Source organism: Chiloscyllium punctatum, chromosome 1, assembly GCF_047496795.1.
Source record: "Chiloscyllium punctatum isolate Juve2018m chromosome 1, sChiPun1.3, whole genome shotgun sequence".
In the NCBI taxonomy this organism is placed as follows: Eukaryota; Metazoa; Chordata; class Chondrichthyes; order Orectolobiformes; family Hemiscylliidae; genus Chiloscyllium; species Chiloscyllium punctatum.
The window spans coordinates 11,815,314-11,841,332 of NC_092739.1; the positions used below are offsets into that span (position 1 = coordinate 11,815,314).

The 26,019-nt window shown below is 41.0% G+C and overlaps 1 protein-coding gene across 1 annotated transcript in view; it reads right to left on the reverse strand.

Annotated features, from left to right (window-relative positions):
- Positions 1–26,019, reverse strand: part of znf827 (zinc finger protein 827) — a 138,783-nt gene that overhangs the window by 104,621 nt on the left and 8,143 nt on the right. Inside the window, exons 3-7 of the mRNA XM_072580594.1 lie at positions 13,476–13,607; positions 9,352–9,447; positions 5,484–5,571; positions 2,995–4,005; positions 987–1,159 (exon numbers count right to left, since the gene is read on the reverse strand). Of these exons, the coding sequence (XP_072436695.1) occupies positions 987–1,159; positions 2,995–4,005; positions 5,484–5,571; positions 9,352–9,447; positions 13,476–13,607 (1,500 nt within the window). The remainder of the gene's footprint in view (positions 1–986; positions 1,160–2,994; positions 4,006–5,483; positions 5,572–9,351; positions 9,448–13,475; positions 13,608–26,019) is intronic.

Below are 26,019 nucleotides of genomic sequence, written 5' to 3' on the forward strand. Positions count from 1 at the left end.
TTACTTTGATAATTTACACTCTAATTAGTCAAAATTATGGCACTCAAACATAAATTAGTTAAGAAATATTGCAAGAAGCTACTGCAAACATGTTAAAAATAACATTAAAAATAATCTGATACTTTGAAGTTAGCTTTCTTTTACAGAAAGTATAACGGCTCAATTTCCAATTCAAATTTCAATTAAACCAGCAACAGAAGTCTATTTTAGTTCAAGTGCATAACTGAACGTTCCATTACACGCCCAGGTTTAATATCAACTTAAATATATTCTGATTTCTGTTATCTGTACTGATAAAATATTCCACCAGGATAGCAATATACCCTGATTTGGTGGCTGGGTTGAGAAAGAGACTGTTAAATTGGCAGAACTTCAACCACTGAACCTTGTGTAGCAGCCCACTTGGGGTATGGTGGGCATGTGAAGAAAAAATACAATCCCTTCACAAATCAAATGAACAGTGAGTGGTCAGCAAATTTTCAAGTGAAAACAGAAAACAGCTAGTGCTCATGACACCAGGTCCCTGAAATATCTTCAAGAAAATGATATGGCAGAACTGCAAATTGAAAGTTGGTATTTTCCATTCTGCAGATTAAAATGAAAAGCTGTCTGTAATTTATCAATATTTTAAACTTCTCTGCAATTTTATTTGTAGGACCACACTTAAAATAGCCATCTCTTCTAGGTCCATATGATTCACTCCCTAGTCCTTTTTCTATTTTCTTTGAAGATTAATTGTTTTTGGACAAACTACAGAATTGCCTACACATCATTCAGTTCTCATAATTGATCAAGTTTAAGTCTCAATGATTGCCAACGGTTACTGAAGTTATCACTGTACTTATTTAAAACACCTACACTGTATTCCAAAAGTAAACAAGAAAAAGCAATAAATTTGCATTCCTAATCAGCTTTTATCAGCAAAACTCTTTCTCAGTAAAACAGTACATTTAGGTTTACAAAATTTCATCCTCGCTTCATTGTACCTTCATGTGTGATTTCAGATTATCCTTGCGTGCACAGCGGAATGGACAGAGTGGACACTGGTGACTTTTTAGCCCCGTGTGAATCACCATATGACGTTTCCAGTAGCTTTTACGTTTTATAACCAAACCACAAATAGGACATTGGAAGGATTTTCCTCCCTCTTCCTCGGAAACTGTGGAAGAAAATAAAACTTAGAAGTAATTGCTGCAGACGTAACACACTTCAGTCTGGCCTATAATTCAGATAAAGACCCCAAAAAATTCCATGCAAACTCAAGCAGCAGAGTTGTCCAATCCTGTCCTTGGCTTTCTGTATTATATGCATACCTGCTCAAAGATCAGCCAAGTACTACTCTTTCCAAAGCTGTGCACCAAGAAAGGATCGCCCTCTGAATTGAGATTAGATCAGAATATAGTTTGGATTTTACTGAGAACTTGTATTATTGATTGCCTTTTATGTAGAAATTTAAAGCAAAGAAGGTTATATTGAGTCAAAGGAGGTCACGTGAGAATTGGTACAGCAAAAGTTTGGTAAAGATATCTTTAAATAAGAGCAACATGGAGAAACAATGCATTTTAGCAATACATTGGGTTGAGATATCTGGTCGGCATGGACGGGTTGGACCGAAGGCTCGGTTTCCATACTGTACATCTTTATGACTCGATGAAAATTCCAGGATGTGTGGCCTTTGACATTTAAAAAGATACCAATTGTGGAGCAGAGAGGTAAAAGGATGGACAAGCAAACATTCAGAACAATTGAATGTTGGAGGGGATGAGCAGAAGATCCAAACCAACATACTTTAGTGAATACAAGGAGTGGATGAATGAGGCTTGGTACAGATTAAAACACAGGCAGGGTCTAAAATGAGCTCTCAATTACAGATTGAAAGACAAGCAGTGTAGCGCCCACTGACCCTTTGTTGGAACTACAAATAGCTGGGGAGAAGGGTCGTCTTTATATTGATGATGCAGAGTAAGGAGGAGAGAAAAAGAAATAGACCAAAGATTTGTTTCTCTTTGTCTGCCTATTCCTTTTCTCTCTGAGCAACATGTTTTCAATTCTTTACATCAACACCAATCAACATAAATATCATCTATTTCCAGTTCTGACAAAGTCACTGAACTTGAAACATTAATTCTGCTCTCTCTCTCTCTCCATCTCTCTACAGATGCTGCCAAATCTGATTTTCTCCTGCATTTTTGGTTTGCGTTTCAGATTTCCAGCATCTGCAGTTCTTTGTTTTTATTATACTAGAATCATCAACTCTAGAGATGATAAAGGGACAATCAATTTTTCAACAGCAGGTGAGCTGAGGCAGAGATAGAGGCTAATGGTCAATGAGGTGAAAATAAAAATTATTTTCAGAGTTTGGAAGCTCAATGAAGAATGAAATAGGGTGATGTTGCCATCTAGCTTTGCCACAGTCAATGACTGGGATGGGGAATGGAATTGATGGCACAGACACTGAGGTTATTGTGAGATCAAAGATATTGTCAGTGTTCCCAAGGCTTATCTGGAGGAAATAAGGGGTTAAAGATGGATATTGAACAAATAATCTGACAACTTGTTCTGGGAATAAACACTCTGCGATGGAATCAAAAATAATATAGAATTATACTTTTTTTTAAAGCAACACTAGCTCATTTTTTAAAAAGAAATCTCGATCTCCAGCACTTGAGATAGGAAAACCTGGACCATATTGCAACCCATTACCAAATAGTTTACTAGTACTCATGGCAGAATTTCATATGTGCTGACTACAAATATTAAAAAAAAGGTACACAAGTAATACTTCTTGTCAATAGAACATTATACTTCCTGGTTACCTAAATATAAATTCAACGTAAGCACCTGCCTTTAATGTCTAAATTTAGGTTGTCTTGGTACAGCTAGAGAATACCAAAATGCATATGCACGTAAAAAAAAAATCCATTTACAAAAGATACAGAAATAAAGAAAGAAAACCATATTTGAACTTCAAGTCATATTTTTGACAGCACGTACCTTTATTGGTTGACTTCAGTGTCTTCTGTTTGGCCGTTGGCGTCAACATCTCTACAGGAACTGATGGAATCAGCTTTTCTTGTTTCACTTCCAAAGACTGTAAGGTGTCTCCTGGGATCAGCCCTTTTCGCTCAACCAACATATTTCCAGCAGCCCTTGCTGCAACTTCTTTCAGTAGTGCAGCTGATGAGGTCATTGAGGCCAGAGAAAGGAAAGTGCTTCCTGGACGCTTATGATCATGAGCAGAGGACAGGCTTCTTTCACTGACTTTCTTTGAGAGAGCAGCCAATGCAGAACTAGCAGACTGCTTTTCTATGGGGTTATAAGGCGATGAGTATGGACTAAATCTCACTGGCTCCTCTTCCCTTGAAAGACTTTTGTCCAGACGAACAGCATTTGCAGCAGCCTTAAGTTTCTGTGTAGCTGAAGCTGGTGATAAACTACAAGATGATGAATTTTGCAACCAAATATCCTGATTCCACATAAAATTGTTACTTGGACTAAAGTTATTACTTTGCTCCTGCTTAGCAGCTAACTTCCTGGCAAGAGCACTTAGTTGTAGTGCATGAGTGGATGATGGGGGCACAGGCAAAGCTGAACCAAGAGCAACTGCAGAATCATCTTTTTCTGTAGCTCCCAAATCAGGCTTGGCACTGATTGAACCAGCCTCCAGCAGACGTCTCAAGTTGCTACTCATAGGTTTATGTAATATATGGGATCCCATTTCGTGCAACAGCGGTGATGGAACAGGTGATAACGCATCCTGTTTGTCTAAAGTGTCTTTGAACTGTTCATTTTCAGAAATTAGCAGCTCCAAGGAGTTCCTTATGGGAGTTGTGCTTCCCAAGGAGCTTTCTGGAGAGGTTTCCTCTTCTTGTAGTTTATTTCCAGGTGACACATTAAGGTGTTCTTGCACATCTAAATAGGAGATTTCAGAAGGAGTATCAGAGGCATTTCCAAACCAATTTTCCTCTTCACCCAGTTCTCCTCCTGCTTCATCTTCATTTCCATCTTAAAATGAAATTGGAACATGTACTATAGTCAAATATTATACAATATTGTTATTGTTACCTTATTCCTACAAGGTAATTTATCTGCACATATACCCGATACAACAGAAAAACCTAAATGTTCCCAGAATTCAAGAATCATCTTGGTTGATTAGTTTAAGACCAGAAAAAGTCACGAAATAGTTGTACCATGTAAATATGCTGGGCTTGCACTGTTTGCAGTTTTATTCAACCTTGTTTGAAAATAAAAATCCAACTGATGTATTTGTTGAATACAGGCCCCTGCTGAAACAATAATTCTGGACACTACATTTTAAGAAGGTTGGTGACACCTTGAATACAATGCAGGGAAAATTTACTAGAATAGTTCCAGGGATGAAGGACTTAAGTTATACACAAAGACTAAAGATGATGATGGATTCCCCTTAGATTGGAAAAAGGGAAGGTAAAGTCATTAGAGGTGCTCTAAATTATAGGGGATTTATATGGAGTAAATGAAGAACTGTTTCCATAGGCAGGTGGTCAGTAACTTAAAGAAGCACATTTAAAAATAATTGGGAAAAGAACCATGGAGAAATGAACAAACTGTTTCATGCAGTGAGTTGTTCCCATTTGGATTAACTTGCCTGAAAAGGGCGGTTCAACAGTTAACAATAGCTTTCAAAGGAAAATGAGTGAATACTCAAAGACATGACACGACATTTGTAGGGCTGCGAGTAAAGAGCAGAGTGAAACTAACTGCCTCTCTTTCAAAACAAAAAGCGCCAAAATCGTAAGGCTTTATAAGTTGATGTAAACAAATGCCCCATAATATTAACCTTTGTTTTGGGTCTTGCCTCATCCAGCAATGGCAATGCTGATGCACAAGTGCAGTACTGTGAAATAACTTAGAATACCATAACCATTTTCCAAGAATTCGGCATGAGTGAAGATAATGACATGAAAGTGTATGGATGAAGTTCAACAACCATAATGAATTCAAAGCACTGCTTCTTATTGTCATCATGGGATGATAGTATATATTTTTAAAAAAGGAGAGTAAACAGAAACTCTGCAAATTTAAAGCACAATGAAATCTGCATGTTGTCTATTCTCACATTGAACTTTAAACTTACTAAAGTTGTGGCTTCCCCTTTTGATATCATAAGGATATAAACAAATTATCGTTACTCTCTTCCCATAAAAATTCAACGATCACAACTTTCTCTGCATGGGATGAGCAAAATGTTCAAATCAAACTGACACTGCAAATATCAGAGAAAGTGATTATTCTTTGGTAAAGTTGATTCTTTTCCAAAAAAAGACTGGTTTCAAAAAAAACTTGAACATCTGTATTCTCTCTTCATATTAACAAATGCAAAGTAAAACTGATTGGCTATAGTGAACAAGTAACACAAGCAGTGCCTCCTTACCCTAAAAGGAAGTTGAAGCTTAAATGAGTGAACATCTAACTAACCGACATTAGATGTTTCATCCCACCTGCCATGGAGCAACGTGTGAAATAAAGGTCAACAGTGAGATCAATACTTAGCACTGCTTCAAGTGTTGTGTTTAATGGCTGCTCATTCTAAAGTTTAAAAAAAACACACCAGAAGTGGAGGCATACAGCTGTAGAGGTCACATAATTATATCAAGCCAATCAGGAAACTAGGTATAAAATGCCTTGCTCCAAATATCCCCCTTTCTATAAAGCAAAAAAACAGTATCATTTTCAAAGTTGCTCAATTTCCATGCATAGCAAAGAAAATTACTCATTAACAAAATTAGTGTATTAATTCTAATCGATCTCATTTTTGTCAGTCTCTGTACTGCATGCAACACCTTAAATCATGCGAGGTTTGAGTTATAAAGAAAGACTGGATAGGATGGAGCGTAGAAGATTGTGAGGCAATCATTTGGAAGCTTATAAAATAGTGAAGGGTATAGGTACAGTTAATGGTGGTTATCTTTTTCCAAGAATGAGGATTTTAAGACTGGAGGCACATTTTTAAGGTGATAGGATAGGGTGGTTTGTGTATGAAATGAACTTTGAGGAATTTGTGGATGTGGGTACAATTACAATATTTAAAAGACATTTGGATAAGTACATGAATAGGAAAGGTTTGGAGGGATTTAGGCCAGGAGCAGGCAGATGGGACTAGTGGGTGGGGATTATGTTCAGCATGGACTGCAAAACTTTAGAAGGCATCCGGATGGGTATACGAATAGTAAGGGTTTAGGGGGATATGGGCCAACTGCTGGCAAATAGGACTAGATTAATTTAGGATATCTGGGCGGCATGGATGAATTGGACCAAAGGGTCTGTTTCCGTGCTGTATGACTATGACAGCCTTCAAATGTAATGCATGTGTTGCTGATGTTCCACTCAACTGCCAGTTTCTTGGGTGATTTTCCATCCCTGTGCAAGTATGGCTTCTATGGTATTGGTTGTTGCTAATTATTGGTTTGTGGACCTATGGGACTGATGGTCATCTCATTCTCTGTGCAGATGTGACACATCTTCCTAATCAATTGCCTGTATCAAGGAACAGCTTCTCCAGTTGTATGCAGATCATTGCAACTACAGGCATGCATCAGGTTGTTCAACATGTACTGCATACAACTGAAGTGATAATTGGTCTTACAGATGACAACTTGTTACACAGGCTAACTCGTTAACCGCATTGAACATTCAGTCTGACTATCTCTTCTCTCTTCAGCTCTGCCCGTGGCTTGGCTTTGCTTTTTCACTTTGATTGTCTTATGCTTCCTGATAGCAGTAGCTTTTATACGATTGGTAGAATGGTTAGGATATGGCATGACATTAATCTATGAGCTTGAATATTTCCTGTGCCCTCAACATGGGTTGTCTTGTACAAGTCTGTGCTGGATTTTGCTCAATTTCATTATAATTCCTCTGGCAATATTCACTGTCACTTTAGTATTTCCATTCAATTGGGGATATAATGTAGAGATGATGCACAGTGCCCAACATCCCAATCCTTTACGATCCACTTAAATTCTGCACTTATGATAAGACGGTCATTCTCACTTGAATACTGTACCTAATACACAGTTGTACTTCTGGTTATTCTACAAACTCACTGGTAGTTCTTCCATATCAACCTGTCGAACTGTTAGCCAGAATAGAGTTGATAATAAAATGAATTCATTTCTGAGAGAGTGAAGAGGTACAATCCAAAATTCATTAATGGCCTCTCTGGGATGTCATAAGTACGAGTAGCTCTTGGGATGCATAAATCTACCTGTTACAAGCACTCCATCAGTTACTCTGATCCTTGAAAGTGGAGTCTCAGGTAGATAGGATAGTGAAAGCAGCGTTGGTATGCTTTCCTTCATTGGTCAGAGCATTGAGTACAAGAGTTTTGGAAAGTCATGTTGCAGCTGTCCAGGAGGTTGGTTCGGCCACTTTTGAAATAGTGTGCACAATTCTGGTCTCCCTCCTATAGGAAGGATGTTGTGAAACTTGAAAGGGTTCAGAAAAGATTTACTAAGATGTTACCAGGGTTGGAGGATTTGAGCTAAAGAGAGACGCTGAATAGGCTGGGCCTGTTTTCCCTGGAGCGTCAGAGGCTGAGGGGTGACTTTATAGAGGTTTATAAAATCATGAGGGGCTTGGTTAGGATAAATAGACAAGGTATTTTCTCTAGGGTGGGGAAGTCCAGAACTAGAGGGCATGGGTTTGGGGTTAGAAGAGAAAGATATTAAAATAGACCTAAGGGGCAACATTTTCAAGCAGAGGGTGATGCTTGTATGGAATGAGCTGTCAGAGGAAGTGGAGGAGGCTGGTACAATTACAACATTTAAAAAGCATCTGGAAGGGTATTATGAATTGGAAGGGTTTAGAGGGATATGGGCCAAGTGCTGGTAAATGGGACCAAATTAATTTAGGATATCTGACTGACATGGACAAATTGGACTGACAGGTCTCTTTCTGTGCTATACATCTCTATGACTTTATTTCTATCGTTATAGTTATACAACATGGAAACAGACCCTTCAGTCCAAATAGTCCATGCTGACCATGTTCCCAAACTAAACTAGCCCCACCTGTCTGCATTTGGATCCACATCATTCCTTCTCATGTACTTATCCAAATGTCTTTTAAACAGTGCTATTGTACCTACATCCACACTTCCTTGGGCAGTAAATTCCACACACTGACTATTCGGTGTAAAAAAATAGCCCAACTCTGCAACACCAGCTATTTGTCAGTTAACATCTCCCACATGCAACCCCATCACAGGTGGGTTTTTTTTTGTAAATATATTTATTAGCAATTTTTTTAAACTTTACAAACATATAAAATTATTGAAAAATACAATCAATAACAAATACCAGTATAATAAAAAGAAAAAAGAAATTACAATACAACTACTGTCTGCTAACTACTAACCTACCCTACAATACAAAACAAACCCTAACACTGTGCAAAGCAACACCAATAATAAGGAAATAACTAATAGATCAAAAAAACCCACAAAGTACAGAACAGCTATGCTTGGCGCAGAGTTCCCTAACAAAGGAACGGGAGCATTGTGTGTATATATATATATATATATATATATACCCGTATTAACTCAGGAGACCTCATCCAGGGCCCAGGGCTTGACAAACCTAGCCATCCTGGTTAAACAAATGCCCTAGTTAAGATAACTGACAAATCTATTTCCAAATAACTCAAGTAGGGCTGCCATGTCTTATAAAAATGGTCTGTTGTGTGGTGCACCATGTTTGTATATATAGTTCTTCGACTCTTCAACTTCATTTAGTTGTGTTCGGCATGTTTGTACCATGTTTGTAAAAAAGTCCAAGGAAATGTGCTCCATAATTAATTTCTGCCATCCCAGCAAGCCCAGCGGGTTGTCAGAGACTCAGTTCATCAGAATATTCTTCCATGCACACTATGCAAGATTAAATAGTTTCTTCCCATACCCATCTAAAGATGGTAAATTTGGTAGACCTAAGAGGAGAGATATTGGGTCTACTTTGAATTCAGTCCTCAATATCCTCCAAATCTCTCCTACCACAGCGCTCCAATAAACATAGAGCCTATGGCACGTCCAGAAGCAATGGGTAAGAGCACCTACACTTATTTTACATTTGGGACACACTGAAGATGCCCCTTTTTTAAACTTGGCCAGACAGCATGGTCCCAGATGAGCCATGTCGGACTTTTAACTGCGTAACGCATGTCCTATTACAGATTGAGATCTTTCAAGCATTCTCCCATACGTTTTCCCATGTTTCAGAAGAGATCTCCAGTCCTAGCTCTTGCTCCCAGACCTCATAACTGGTTAATATCCTGCCAGGCCCTGCCACCCAGCAGGCGATAGAGGGCACTAACCAAAAGGGTGCTTGTGGGACGTAGCAACAGCCTCTCCGTCTCGGGCTTATAGGGCTTAATGAGAAGCGTAATCTTCTTCTGAATGAAATCCCTAACCTGAAAAAAACAGAAAAGATCTCTACTAGACAACCTGTATTTGCGGCTCAGTTGCTCAAAATACATCATAACCTCCCCCCTCAAACAAGTCCCCCAAACTAGAAACTCTTCTCACTGCCCATAGTTTGAACCCCGAGTCCATCATCCCTGGTTGGAACCCTGACATGGCATCTATAGGTGTAAGTGGCGAAGTCTTGGATAAGCAACCCTCAGTCTGACGCATCGCCCTCCATGCCTTGACTGTACGAATGACAATGGGGTTCCGGCAGTGGTCCATAACTGTCCTCATTTTATCTATGAACAACAGGTTAATAACGAGGGCACTTGACTTGCGAGGCCTCAATATCCAGCCATATTGAGTTTGGATCACTACCTACCCTCAATCACAGACAAAGGACAGCGGGGAACTCAATAATACCTCCTGATGTCTGGGAAATCAACTCCTATACCCCCCCACCACCACCACCACCACGTAGCAACTGCAATTTCGTAAGCTTGATGAGGGGCCACCCAAGATGCCAAAGGAACCAAACCATTCCATAATCTTCCGCAGCTTTGACCTAGGAAACATTTTAGAAAGCATACGCATGGGAATAAAGCAAACGAAGAAGAACATTCATCTTAATGAGAAATTCGGCCCAGCCATAAAATTGGAAGAGCCTCCCATCTCTGGAGATCTTGCCTAATATTGTCGAGCAAGTGAGCAAAGTTAGTCCAAAATAACAGATCAAACTTGGGGTAATAAAAATACCTAGGTATTGGAACCCTGCCCTTGATCACTTAAAAGGGAACTTAGGGCCACCTTCAACTTCTGGCACATCCTTGAGAATCCCCAAAGGCATAGCCTCCAATTTTGCAAAGTTAATCTTATATCCTGAAATAGCCCCAAATGAATTGATACATTGCATCAAATGGGGTACAGAGGTCATTGGGTTCGATAAAAACAGAAGGACATCTCCGCATACACAGTGTCATCTTGTGTGCCCTCTATCCCACTTCCGGAGCGGTTATGTTGCTGACGAATGGCTTCTGCCAGCGGCTCTATCACCAACATAAACAACAACGGTGAGAGGGGGCAGCCTTGCCAACTACCCCTACCAATCCTAAAATTCCCAGACTTCACCCAGTTGATGACGACCACGGCCAGAGGATGGAGACATAAAACCTCCACCCACCTAGCAAAGACTCACCAACCTAAACTGTTCTAAGACATTAAAAAAAGGTAATTCCACCCGGTCAAATGCTTTCTTTGCATCTAGGAAAATCACCAACCCTGAATCGATCGTTGCTGACAAACTTGGACCATATTCAGCAACCTTCTAATATTATTAGAGGACCTACAGCCCCTTATAAAGCCTGTCTGGTCCTCTTTAACAATCTGGGGCAACACCTTTTCCAATCTCAGTGCCAGGACCTTGGACAGAATCTTGAAATCTGAATTTAATAGAGAGAGATGGGCCTATATGAGGCACAATCCTCAGGAACCTTCCGCCTCTTAAGAATTAAGGAAATATTAGCTTCTCTCTCTTCCCACTCTCTTTCCAGTTGCCTAACTGCCTCCTGTATTTCCTGAACTGTCAAGGGGGCATTAAGGAGAAAGGCCTGTTCCAAAGTTACCCCTGGGAGGTCCAGGTTCTTAAAAAAGGTCTCCATTTTAGCCCTCCTGTCCTCTCAGCCGACCGATACAATTCAGAGTAAAAGCTCTGAAAAGCCTCATTAATCTTTTTAGCATCGTCTGTTAGGACCCTGGCGCTGTCTCCGATTGCAGTAATGGATTGGGGAGCACGCTTTTTCCTAGTCAGGTATGCTAAATACTTCCCTGGCCTATCCACATTTTCGAACAGCCTTTGTCTAGCAAAAGCAAGTTCTTTCTTTGCATTCTGTATCAGTATTGAATTCAAGGCAGCCCAGAGGGCCGTGATCCGCTGTAACTTAGTCACCGAAGGCCATGCAAAATGTGCCGTCTCGGCGGCTTTCGATGATGTCTCAAGTAGACATTGCTGTTCCTCCTTCTGTCATTTCTGGCTAGCCGAATAGGAAATAACTAATCCCTTAGCAAAGGCCTTAGCAGTATGCCATTGCATAGATGGACTACTAGCAGTGCCTGAATTTATAGTAAAGAATTCCTGAAACTCCTTCAAAATGTATTCCACAAATTTGGAATCCTTAAAGAGAAAAGAGTCCAGACGCCAGTGCTGCAAACCTAGCCCTTCACTCTTGGCCTTAATCTCCAAATATACCGCCACGTGATCGGAGATAGCTATATTCCCAATTTTACAACGCACAATCGAATCCAGAAGGGCTGAGGGAGCCAGAAAGAGGTGTCATTTATGTGGTTTTGAAAAAAAGGTGAAGTGCCTGCCAGTAGGGTGAAGACATCTCCAAATATCCATTGGTCCCAACTCCTCGCATAAGTCAACCACCTGCTTGGCCTGCGAAGAAATATTTGGGGGCCCACAAGGCAACGCGTCCACTGTCAGATCCAAAGGACAATTAAAATCCCCCCCTTTAATAATGAGCCGTGTTCTAAAAGCACTCAACTTAGAGAAAGCACTAATCAAAAATTTGAGGAGATGCGCCGGAGGACAGTAGACGTTTAAAATGCCATATTCCTCCCCATGTATCAGGGCTTTAAGTATCACAAACTGTCCCTGCTCACCCTTCACCTGCTCTAAGAATGTGAACGGAAGATTTTTCTGAATAAGTACCGCCACTCCCCTACTTTTAGTATTAAAGGATGAAAAGAATACCCAGTCATAAACCCCCTATTGTAATTTCAGGTGTGCCCCATCATCAAGATGGGTTTCCTGCAACAAAGCGATATCAACCCTTTCCCTCTTAAGGCTAGAGAGCACTTTTTCCCTTTTAACAGGTGAATGACTTCTCTTAATATTCCAGGTGCACCATTTAATAGGACACTTAGCCATATCCCCTTTCAAAGACCCTTGAACCCCTCGGAGGGAGAACCCTGCTTACAAAGCGCCGAGCACAATTAAATAAAGTTGAAGAACTATATGTACAAAAACTACTCGATCATAACTATAAGCAACTACCAAAAAACTACAAAGAAAACCAACTATTAAACCTTGAATGGAAGACTCTTCCCCCTGCCCATAGGGGGCACTCATCCTACCCATCCCCTCCTTCACAGCTCCTTCAAACCCGGACTGTGCCCCAGCCTTAGGCCAGAAAAAAAAATGATTCTTAAATCAACAGAAAAAAAGAACAAGTCAGGATGAGCACTCCACCCATCCCTGGCTTCATATCACCCCTACTTGTGACTAAAAGAGAAACAGAACAAACCAAAAAAGGGGGAGACAACAAAGAACATTCACAAAATTTCCTATCAGAAAATCCAGTTATTAAAAAAAAGGAACAACTTATTGCAAGGTTTTCCCCCCCCTTTCCAAACAAAGAAATTATTAGGGGAAGGAATAAAAAAAAGGAAGGGAAAACTTGGGGAAAGAAGGAAAAGAGAACAAACATTAACCGTATTCTTCAGGCCAATCCGTCTATTTTGAAGTGTCGACAAAGTTTTTAGCTTTATCCGCTGAGTCAAATGTATAAACTGAGTCCTTGTGGCTGAAATGGAGCACTGCGGGGTATCTCATGGAGTACTGGATAGCCAGGGTCCTCAGCCTCTTTTTAACTTCAGCCAAGGACTTCCTCTTTCAAACTAAAGCTGCAGAGAAAGCCTGGAAAAACATGATTTTTGACCCTTTATACAGCAGTGCCTGCACATCATTTCCCAATAATCGAGAAGCTTCTATCACTTTTTGTTTGTCGGCATATGAGCGGAACTGCACTAGGACAGGGCGAGGGCGCTGCACTGGCCCTGACCTGTGCACTGTAAACCAATAAGCCCTTTCAATCTGCAGCCTGCTAGAATCTACGTGAAGGCCCAAAAACTTCGGCAGCCAGCTTTCAAGGAACTGACTGGCTGCAGACCGTCCTCACCTTCAGAGAGCCCGACAATTTGGAGATTTACCCTCCGACCTCTATTTTTGAGGTCGTTGATATGGTCTCACAAGACCCACAACCTCTCGCTCCAGCAACTGGATCCGACTGCATGAGGATTCCATCGCAGCTTCTGAGGCCTTAGTTCGACCCTCCACCTCCTCCAGCCTCTCCTCGAGGCCCTGAATATCCTGCTCATGCTTCTGCAGCATGGATGCAATTGGTTGGACCTGGGCACGAATTTCCCCACGGATCTCCTCAATTACAGTTACAACTTTCAAGGTAAATCTCTCCATCGCCGCAGCCAATTCTTGAGTGTCTGTCAGGTCCCTGAAGGGTTCAGGAGAGGCTGCTGCTGCTGCAGTCTTTGGTGCAGCAGGTGCTGCAGGGAAGTGTCCTCCCTGCTGCTGTTGCTCACTCCTTTTCCCTTCAGCATCCTTCCCACTCCCAAATATTAATAAATATGTGTTCTGTAAGGTTTTAAACTAATAATTCCACCACATAAATTGGCCAGGGGTGGCAAAAAAACACCAGTATGCCTTGGCTGTGAGGCAGAGCGGTCCACAGCAGTTTTACAGAATCGCTGCCATCTTGCTGAGTCCAGGTGCTTTTTTTAAAATGCCTTATCCCAATTTCAACTGTTTAAAACACATTACATTTCTAATATTTCCAATCATTGAATGAAAGGTATTAAAGCATCTGTTCTACTTCTCTTTTCACAAATACTGCTTGACCTGCTGTGCATTACCAGCATTTTCTACTTTTATTTCAGTATCTGTAGCATTTTGCTTTTGTGAAAGTTCACAAGCTTTGGTATCTATATAATTAAAACTGTTATGCACCCTTTAATGGGGCCCTCTTGTGACGCAGTGATAGTGTCCCACCTGTTACAGGAAGTGTACTATGACATCTCTGAACAGATTGATTAGAAAAAATAAGTTATTAAAAAAGATGCATCCATAATAGAATGGAACTTTGTTCTATTTAGATAACGTATCTTTCTTGTGACATCACTATTTAAACCAAAGCAAAATCCTTATTAATAGAATAAATGAAAGCATCATTTGACCATCATCATTCAAAAACAGCTGTTTACTCCAATACAGGTAGTTCTCCTAAAACACTGTAGTTGAGTTCCAGCGAAACCTCACATAATAGAAAATTGTTTAATAGAAATAATGGAGCCTATGGGAAAAGTGGAATTAGGGGCAAACCTGCAAATAATATCACTCACAATCGCTCAAAAATGACCAAACGTCAAATGCAAAGTATAGCACAGCATAAATGAAGGTTGAAATCATATTTATTAATTAAACAAAAGTAAATTTAACACATTTAAAAAATGTAAGAAAACTGCTCTCTGTACAGCAGCTCTCACAGAAAGCTGCTCTGTTGGCAGCTAATGTAAGCGCATGTGCAGAATGGCATGAAGGCCTGTGCTGACATCGCATATGTACAAAGACAGGCACCAATATTACACATGCGCGGAACAGCATTAACACCAGCACATGCGCAGAACAGCGTATATACATTGATATATGAGCAGAACGAAGCATGTGAAGCAATTGATCACTATTGCCATCAAAGGCAAGTGTTCTCAAAAACACCATTTCCTAATTCTTCAGTGACGGTATAGCCAAATCGCAATGCCGAAATGCACGTTATCCCAGAACTACCTGTGTATCAATGAATACTGGTAATGACTGAAAATTCAGAAATCAGAAACGTGACAGTTTGTTTTCAAACTCCCAGCATGTCTAAAGCTGCTTTTCAGCTTTTGAGTATTTCTATCTTGTATCATCAACTGTTGGATGGTTTGTACCACTTAGTCAGAAAAGATACAAACAAGGAACAACGTTAGACTACTTGGCCCGTCAACCCTACTCCACTCAATCTAAATTTAACCTCAACTCTACATTCTTGCATATCCCAATAATTTTTTATCTCCTTCGTAATCAAGAATTGGACCCACTTCTGCCTTAAAATACTTAAAGACTCTGCTTCATTAACTTTTAAGGGAAGGGAATTTCAAAGACTCTGAACCCTCACGTGAAAAATGCTTCCTTGTTCCTTAAATGGGAAAACCCCTATTTTTAAGCTATGACCACTAGTTCTCTATTCTCCCTCAAGTGAAAACAACCTTTTGACATCCATCTGGTCAAGTCCCCTCAGGACCTTTTATGTTTCAGTTAAGTCACCTCTAACGCTTCTAAACTCTAGAAGATACAGGCCTAGCCTTTCCTCATAAACCAATCTATTTATTTCAGCTATTAGTTTAGTAAACTTTTTTTTAACACATCCGACGACAAATGCAACTCTAGGGTCTGCTAAATGGCTTTATTGATGTAAATGTAGAAGTATTCTTAGTAAAACACCACTGAATTTACAATTACTATAACCTTGTTCCCTTAGTACTTTGTTGTTGTCCCTTAACTCTCCAAGTTACTCTGACTTCACAGGTTCAACTTCCCTTTCACAATTATTACTGCTATTTGATGTAGAAGACACGTCATACAGGAATGTTTTTTTATAATTCCTGCGATTTGCTCCAATTTCTTACTATTTTTCATCAATCTATCCTTCATAAACATGACTGATGCTCGGTTTCTGTATACTAAACTTTCAATAGATTCTTACTAGCATTAGGTACTGGTTACTTATGTTTAAGTCAGTTAATGGTACTGCCACTCTTCACCTATCACAATATAGAAAATCTTAAATCAACAAATAACACAGGAAGTAATTAACCAAATTACATTAACCCGAAACATAATTGTTCAATGCAAGCCCAGACTACAGGAGGGATTGTAAGAGCATTGAACAGCACATTTTTCAATATGTAATAACAAATCTTCACTCTGTCTTGAATATTTCCCACAAACACCAAGTTCATCTGTTCTAGCTGCTCCTGGCTATCCAATTTTTCTTCCTTTTCATCTACTTCACAGCTACTCTTGGACTCTGAGTCAGCTAACGTTGTATTTTCCATATGACGAGCTCTCTTTCTTGACCAGTAGAACACTTCTCTAGTGTTCCTTAGACTCAACTCAGTTCCTTGACAGCTTGCATGGATCTCTTTTCTCAGTATCTCTTTTCTCATCTCCAGACAGCAGATAACTATTTCCTTTGTACATCTCAGGGTAACACTTCACCTCTAAGCTCAACACTCTTATTGTAACACGTGTGCCTTTGATGCTTTTCAGTCAATCCTTTCATCACTTACTACAACACTTGGAAAGTTGCTGAGGTAGCCATAAAGGGCTCGTCTTCTAAACACTCCCTTACCTAAGGTATGGCGATCCCCAGGTTAAACCACCACCAGTCCTTTCCCTCTAATGAAATTAATGGCATCACACTACATCAGCACTGGCGTTGTTGTCACTGGTTGTTTGATTCCAGTGAAACCCGGTTTTTGTTGAATTCTTCATTAAGATGGAGACTGAAATTTTTGATTCTGAGACTAGGGTCCGGAAAGATCACAGTGGATAGGAATTGACACACATTTAAACAGTGCATGGAGGAACTACACTAATTGCTCATTCCTGTCTGGCACAAACATAAAAATGAGAAAGGTGGCCTGACCATGGCTAACAAGGGAAATTAGGCAAAATATTAGAACCAAGGGAGGTGCATACAAATTAGCCAAAAGAGAAGACAGTAAGCGTGAGGATTGGGAGTAGTTTAGATTTTGGCAAGAGGACAAAGGGATTGATTAAGAGGGGAAAAATAGAGAACAAGAGTAAGCTTGTGGGGAACACACAAACTGATTGCAAAAGCTTCTGTAGATATGAGAGAGAAAAGGAGTGAATACGAATGTAGGCACTTTACAGTCAGAGAGGAAGTTATAATTGGAAACAAAAACATGCTAGACCAATTAAATGCACATTTTGGTTTTGTCTTTACCAAGGAGGACATTTATAGCGTCTCAAAAATGTTGGGAAACACAGGATCCAATGAGAGGGAGGAACTGAAAGAAAAAATTCAGTACAGGTACTAGTAGGAAAATGGTGTTAGGGAAACTGATGACATTAAAGGCTAGTAAATCTCTAGGGCCCCATAATCTACATCCCAGACTACTAAGGAAGTGGCCCTAGAAATAATAGCTGCATAGGTGGTCATATTTCAATATTCTATAGATCCTAGAACAGTCCCTATGGATTGGAAGGCAGCTAATATAACTCCATCATTTAAAAAAAGGAGAGAAAACAGCATACTATAGACCAATTAGCCTGACATGAATAGTGGGGAAAATGCTAATGTCCATTATAAAAGATTTAATGGCCGAGCATTTGAAAAGATTGGATAGAATCAGTATGGATTTACATAAGCGAAATTATGCTGGACAGGTCTACTGATATTTAGCATATAACTAAGGAGGAAGCAGATAATGTAATTTACTTGCAATTTCAGAAAGTTTTCAAGAGATTAGCATGCAAAATTAAAATATATCTACTGATACGGACAGAGAACTGGTTGGTAGACAGGGAACAAAAGAGGAGTTAAATGGGTCATCTTCCAAATGGGAGGGAGTGACTAGTGGGGTACTACAGGGTTCAGTCCTTGGACCCCAATTATTCACAGTATATATTAACGATTTAGTTTAAGAAACAGAATGCTATATCTCCAAGATTGCAGAGGACACAAAGCTGGCGTACTAGGCAAGCTAATACCTGGGGGACTGTGCCAAAATTAGAAGAACTTTCCCACACACTATTCAAGCAACTTCCAGGCAATGATCAAATCACACCTTACAATGTACCAAACACCATCACCATTTGGATATCTCCTATCCCAATGGAAGAACAGACCCACTAGAGGTAGCGACAAAACAAAAAACTGCAGATGCTGGAATCCAAAGTAGACAAGCAGGAGGCTGGAAGAACAGAGCAAGCCAGGCAGCATCTGGTGGAGAAGTCATAGTTTTGGAAATAACCCTTCTTCAAGAAGAAGGGTTATATCTGAGACATCGACTTCTCTGCCTTCTGATGCTGCCTGGTTTGCTGCGTTCTTCCAGCTCCTCTTGCCCACTAAAGGTAGCAGCATAGTAGTACATATGGTGGGAGGGAGTTGCCCTGAGAATTCTCAACACTGACTCCATGAAGTCGCATGGTATCAGGTCCATCAAGGGCAAGGAAACCTCCTGCAGTTTACCATCTAACAACCCTTCCACACCTGATGAATCAGTACCCCTCCATGTTGAACATCACTGGAAGCAGCAGTAAGATGGCATGGGCACAGAACATGGGCTGGACAGATGACTTTAATGTTCATTACCTGAACTGGCAGTCATATAAGATGCAGTTGCTCAACTGGGCCTACCTGTTCACAGAAAGCAGTACAAATCTAGCTCAGCTAATTAATGATCCAAAAGCTTACTTCTAATCAACATCAAAACAGTGCTATCAAGCACCACTTACTCAGCATCAACTTAATTACTGACACTTGGTTGGGTTCTGTCAGGACTATTCAGCTTTTGATCTCATTTACAGCGTTGGTCCAAACATGGAAAGAGCAGCTGAACTCTGCAGGAGAGGTGAGAGTGACTGTCCTGACTTCAAAGCAGCATTTGAATGGCATCAAGGAGATCTAGCAAAGGATATTCTGCTAGAGGTTGTAGAACACGGAGTTACCTTGAAAATAAGGGTTTTCTCATAAACTGTCTTTGAAATGTTCTTCCTCTAAAGTCAATATGGCTGAGAGAGATACATCCTTCATAAAAGAGTGAATATTTGTCGTGGGTAGGAAGGAATGTGGAGAAAAATCAGATCAGCCAATATCTTACGAAATGACAGAAAATGCTTAAGTGGCTAACTGGCCGACTCAAACTTCTGATTCATATGTTTGTATGGAATCAATGGACAAACGAAAATACCTCCACTGGTTAGAATCACACCTAGATTATGCTTGGAAGAGATCAAACAGCTCAGTCCTGGGACATTTCAGCAGGGGTTCTTCAGGCTTTGTCCCAAACCAAACCAAACCAAACCAAACCAAACCATCTTCAGTTGTTTCAATGGCCTTCCTTCCATCACAAAATCAGAAGTGGGGCTTTTCATAAAAATTGTGTAATGTTCAGCACTATGTGCAACTCCTCAGCTGCTGAAGCAGTGTGACCATATGGATCAAGATCACAATAACATTCAGGTTTGGGCTAATAAGCAGCAAGTAACACGCTTGCCAGACAGCTGAAGAGAATAGAACTATTTCCTTTTTTTTAAAACAATCAATGTTATTATCACCAAATCTCCCACTAATCAACAAGATGTGGTTTACTGTTGACCAGAATCCAAATTGAATCAGCCATAATAATACAATGACTACAAGAGCAGGTCAGAGACTGGGAATTTTGTCGCAAGTAAATCAACTCCCAACTCTCTAAAACCTTTCACATCTACAAGGCACAAGTGTGACATTTGCGTGGATGAATGCAGCTCTAACATTCAAGAAACTATCCAGAACAGAGGAGCCCACATGACTGCCACTCCTTCCCTCACCACCTTGATTCTATTCCTCCAACACTGACACACACTGGCAGCAATATGCACCCACAACAAGATGAATTGGAGCAATATGCCAAGGATATTTTGACAGTTCCTTCCACACCTGTCACCTTTACCACCCAAAAGTCCAAGGGGAGCAGACACTATCCTAACTTGGAACTATATCATGACTCCTTCATGGTCACTAGATCACAACACTGAAATTCCCCATCAGCATTTTAGATGTACCTACACCACTTGGACTGCAGTATACCAAACCTTCAAGGCAACTGGGATGGACAATAAATGTTCGCCCAGTCAGCAATGCTCAAATACAAAAATAAAAATATTGCCTTTAAAGTAATGAAATGCCTCAAACTGATTCATAGGACCACTATAAAAGATAATGTGACAGACAGCCACGTAGGAAAATATTGGATCAGTTGACTAAATGCTTTGACAAAAAGTTAGGATTTAAGCAGCATTTTAAAAAGACAAAAACAAATTGAAGAGGAAAAGTGTAAGGAGGTATTCCAGAACTTGAAATTTAAACAGCCTAAAGTGCAGCCACCATTTAGTAATTAAAATCAGGGATAGTTGAGAAGCCAAAAATCAAACAGCGTAAGTACCTCAAAGAATTGTAAAATTGGACGAGGGTTAGAGATAGGGAAGGGCAAGAAATCTGAAGAATTTGAAAACAAGAACGAGAATTTTAAAATCAACACTGATCTATATTGACTTGCATGCATGGAATGAACTCTGGGGTGATTTGGTATATGCTAAGAGCTTGGGCAATGTAGAACTTGAGCATTGCTGAATAACAGTGACATGCATTTGGAGCTTTTGGTCTTGCATTAAACAGGACAGAAACTAAATTATCAAAATACAAAAGGGAACAACATTTTATAATCATGAGAAAAGGGTGCCGATTGGTTAACAAAATCCTCCCTAGTGTATTCTTGATCGTAACCCCTCAACTAGTTAGCTTCACCTCCTTAAAGCTGAAAATGTGTTGCTGGAAAAGCACAGCAGGTCAGGCAGCATCCAAGGAGCAGGAGAATCGACGTTTCGGGCATGAGCCCTTCTTCGGGAATGATTCTCATTCCTGAAGAAGGGCTCATGCCCGAAACGTCGATTCTCCTGCTCCTTGGATGCTGCCTGACCTGCTGTGCTTGTCCAGCAACACATTTTCAGCTCTGATCTCCAGCAGCTGCAGTCCTCACTTTCACCTCCTCAAAGGTCAATATATTTTCTGGAGAGGTGCCCAGAACATAAAACTCAGAGGAGATTGATAGAAAAATATTGAAACTTTGAAGAAAGTTTAGCTCAATGCCTCTGATCCATGGACAACACTTTTGATCATGCAGGGATCATGTTAAACAAAAAAAAAGACACCATCACATGCTTTGCAGGTACATTTTGTTTCTCCACATACAACGGTTCCAAGGTTCACTGTGTAAAACTTGTAACATTTCCTTTTGTGGTTTTACAAGGGTGCTTGCAGATTCTACCAGTCACGTGCCTTTTGGAGTACATAAGGAACAAAAGACTTGCCAGCCATTTAGAAGTGGGCCAAATACAAAGGCTGGGGATGAATGAGCAAGAATAGAATAGCTGAAAAAGTGACAGACTGTGACACTGATGCACACAAAAATCAGCAGGCTGACCAAGAAGCAGACACGTTCTGAAGACAGAACATGTAATACATACACTATCAATCGCAGTTTCTCGCACCTGCCCTCAAAACTGATCCAAGGAACTACATAGCTGTGAACAGGGCCAATTTCTGACTCCCTCTTTTTCCCATTTGTCTCCTTCTCTCTTCCCCTCCGTTTCTTTCACATTCACTGTATTGCTTCTGATCACATTCTATTCTTAAACAAAATCTGAAATCAGGTAAAATAACTCCTATTGGATACTCTAACAGAGTTAATAGAAACTTATAAAAGAGGAATAGAAACTTACGAAAACAAATTAAGTGGTTGATGATACACTCCATCTATGTGGTGCTCACCAATCTCTCAAGGCCTTGATGCCTGTAAATACCACCACAAAAAGAAACTGCAGGGGATGGGCACAATTGAAATGTGGAGCTTGTTTAAGGAACAGCTATTGTGTGTCTTTGATAAGTACTTATCAGGCAGACAGGAGGTGGTCGAGTGAGGAAACCGTGGTTTACTAAAGAAGTTGAAGCTCTTGTCAAGAGGAAGAAAGAGGCTTATGTAAAGATGAGACGGGAAGGCTCAGTTAGAGTGACTGAGAGTTACAAGTTAGCCAGGAAGGACCTAAAGAGAGAGCTGAGAAGAGCTAGGATGGAACATGAGAAATCTTTGGCAGGTTGGATCAAGGAAAACCCTAAAGCTTTCTATAAGTATGTCAGGAATAAAAGAATGACTTGGGTAAGATTAGGGCCAGTCAAGGACAATAGTGGGAAGCTGTGTGTGGAGTCCAAGGAGATAGGAGAGGCACTAAATGATTATTTTTCATCAGTATTCACACAGGAAAAAAAGACAATATTGTCTAGGAGAATATTGAGATACGGGCTGTTTAGACTAGGCGGGATTGAGGTTCATAAGGAGATGTTAGCAATTCTGGAAAATATGTAAATAGAGGGACTTGAGGCTATTTTCATTAGAGAAGAAGGTTAAGTGGTGACTTAATAGAGACATGCAAGATGATCAGAGGATTAGATAGGGTGGACAGTGAGAGCCTTTTTCCTCGGATGGTAATGACTAGCATGGGGGGACAGAGCTTTAAATTGAGAGGTCATAGATATAGGACAGATGTCAGAGGTAGGTTCTTTACTCAGTATTAAGGACATAGAATGCCCTACCTGTAACAGTAGTGGACTCGCCAACTTGAAGGACATTTAAATGGTAATTGGATAAACATATGGACGATAATGGAATAGTGTAGGTTAGATGGGCTTTAGATTGCTTTCACAGGTTGAAGCAACATCGAGGGCCAAAGAGCCCACAGTGTGCTGAAATGTTCTGTGAAAGCGGGGCAGTTGGGTACAATGACCAGGAGCAGCTGCTTAAAATAATTAAGCAGGGACTGCAAACAAAAACACTACTGAGGAATATTGCTTTCTTCAAACCATAGAAACTACATTGACCTGGCACCCAGCAATTTACCTAACCTATTGTTGTGCGGGATTCTGCATAGCACACTCTTCACCCTAGACCCTGGTGGAAAAGGGAAGGATCCTTTGTAGAGGGCCTCATCTGCGGATCTCTGCTAGAGGGTGAAACAACATGCCAACACATATCCAAGCAGGAAACAAAGGTGAAGAAATAGAGATTGTGCAGCATTGACCCATATAGGAAACATCTCTGTTCCATTTTGAAGGACGTAAGGGAGGTGGTGGCGGTTTCTCTGCCTCTGTATTACGTGCCTGGCACCTCCTTCCGCTTCAGCTGGCAAAGCAGCAGCGTTCTGAAAGCACATGACTTTAAATAAAAATGTTGGACTATAACCCAGTCTTGTGTAACTTTTGACTCCATTGCAAAAACATCCTTCCTCAAACAGAGGCCAAACTGCACATAATATTCCAGGTGCAGCCTCACCAATGCCCTGTACAATTGCAGTGAAGCATCCTTGTTGCACTATTGGTAACCTTTGTTAGAACTTGGTACACTTTTCAAAGGTTAGGTTTCTTCACGGAGGTACTTCAGTGTTATTATTTCTAACTTCACATTTAAGTGGCATCACTCGTAGTAAACATTTATACAAATAATTTAGCCTTGTGGAGTTTATCCCAAGTATAGAATCATAGAATGCCTACAGTGTTGAAACAGGCTCTTCAGCACAACAGGTCCAAACCTGTTATGGGCGGCACGGTGGCACAGTGGTTAGCACTGCTGCCTCACAGCGCCTGAGACCCGGGTTCAATTCCCACCTCAGGCGACTGACTGTGTGGAGTTTGCACGTTCTTCCCGTGTCTGCGTGGGTTTCCTCCGGGTGCTCCAGTTTCCTCCCACAGTCACAAAGATGTGGGGGTCAGGTGAACTGGCCATGCTAAATTATTTGTGTTAGGTAAGGGGTAAATGTAGGGGTATGGGTGGGTAGCGCTTCGGCGGGTCGGTGTGGACTTGTTGGGCCGAAGGGCCTGTTTCCACACTGTATTGTAATCTAATCTAATGTAATCTAATCTAATCAGACCAACCATCTGAAGAGCAAACCACACAGACCCACCCACCTACCCTATCATCCTATATTTACCCCTGACTAATGCACCTAACCTAGACATCCCTGAACACTTGGGCAATTTAGTGTGGCCAATTAACCTAACCTGCACGTCTTTGGATTATGGGAGGAAACCAGAGCACCCAGAGGAAACCCATGCCAACATGGAAAGAATTTGCAAACTCCACAGAGACAGTCATCCACAGCTGGAATTGAACCCAGGTTCCTGGTGCTGTGAGGTAGCAGTGCTAGTCACTGAGACTAGCTAGTGAGGTAGCAGTGCTAGTCACTGAGGTTGCCCATCATCAATTTTTTTTAAACTTTAAAGCACACAATGGGACAAATATCACTTAAGAGTTTGGACACATCAGTTGTCATGTAAAACATACATAATCTAAATCACTTCAACAAGTATTTAAAAATCAAATTGGTTGTTTATTTGTGACAGTAATTCAAAACACCATTGCAGGGATCTCTCTTTTTCAAGCAGTATTGTTCAAAACTCACCCAGGGCTAGAAACGTCATAGCATGATAGTTTAAAATATTACCACATTTCCCGGTCATGATAAAAAGATAACATCCCAGTTGAACGTAAAGTACATCTTCTGAAATCTTTTATACACACCGATGATGATGGCCAATTCGATAAGGCAAGACTTGCTGTCTTGATATTAGAAGGATTAGACCATTTAGAAAACTATTCTAGCTAGGCAGTCTCTAAATAAATCAAGTTGCTGGAATACTGATGAACTACCTCATATGCTATGTGCAGATGTTTGACATCCAGTAACAATAAAGAGATGACATCTTTGAAATGATGTCCATAAACTGAACAAAAGTATATCATTTCACAACACAATCCTGTTTAGAAAAATGGCTCACTACAGTAGGAAAATTCTCTCAAAAGGAACCAAATGCACAAGGCATCAGTTAGCTCATAGCAAACAAGAGATGACGTAATGTCCTTCTGTGTTACATGAATGCTAGTCTGCAACTGCAGGTGCTTCCAAAGTGACTTTGCAACCAGCTGGAAAGCAAATATTGTTCCAGTTACAAGAGCATCTGTGATCACTAATCTAATGGTCAGTCCAATACATACCTGAGAAATAAGATATACTTGGCAAGTGTTTACATTTCTGCTCAATCGGCCCATATCCCTCCAAACCCTTCCTATTCATATACCCTTCCAAGTGCCTCCCCAACTTCTTCTGGCAGCTGATTCCATACACATACCACCCTGTGTGAAATATTTGCCCTGTAGGTCTCTTCTATATCTTTCCCCTTTCAGTCTAAACCTATGCACTCTAGTTCTGGACTCCCCGACTCCAGGGAAAAGACTTGGCCTATTTACCAGAACCGTTCCCCGCATAATTTTGTAAACCTCTATAAGGTCACCACTCAGCCTCCGACGCTCCAAGGAAAACAGCCCCAACCTGTTCAGCCTCTCCCTATAGCTCAAATCTGCCAACCTTGGCAACATCCTTGTAAATATTTTCTGAACCCTGTCAAGTTTCACAACATCTTGCCGACAGGAAGGATTGCAGGCAATCTTCCCACAGTGGCCTAACCAATGTCCTGTACAGCTGCAAAATGACTTCCCAACTCATGTACTCAATGCTCTGACCAGTAAAGGAAAGCATACCAAACGCTGCCTTCACAGGGGTCAGAAAGGAAGGCGGGGCGGGGAGGGAAGAGAGCGTGTGTGTGGTGGTGGGGGGGGGGGGAAGCGCGTGCGTGGGGGAGTGCGTGCGGGGGGGGGGTGGAGAAGAGCATGCGGTGGGGGGTAGGAGAGCGTGTCGGGGGAAGAGTGTGCGGGGAGGGAGAGTGTGCGGGGGGTGGGAGGGAAGCGTAGTGGGGGGGGGGGAAGGAGGGAAAGAGTTTGTGGGGGGGGGGGGAAGAGGTGGGGGGTGAGCGTGCAGGGGAGTGTGTGGGGCGGGGGTGCGGGTG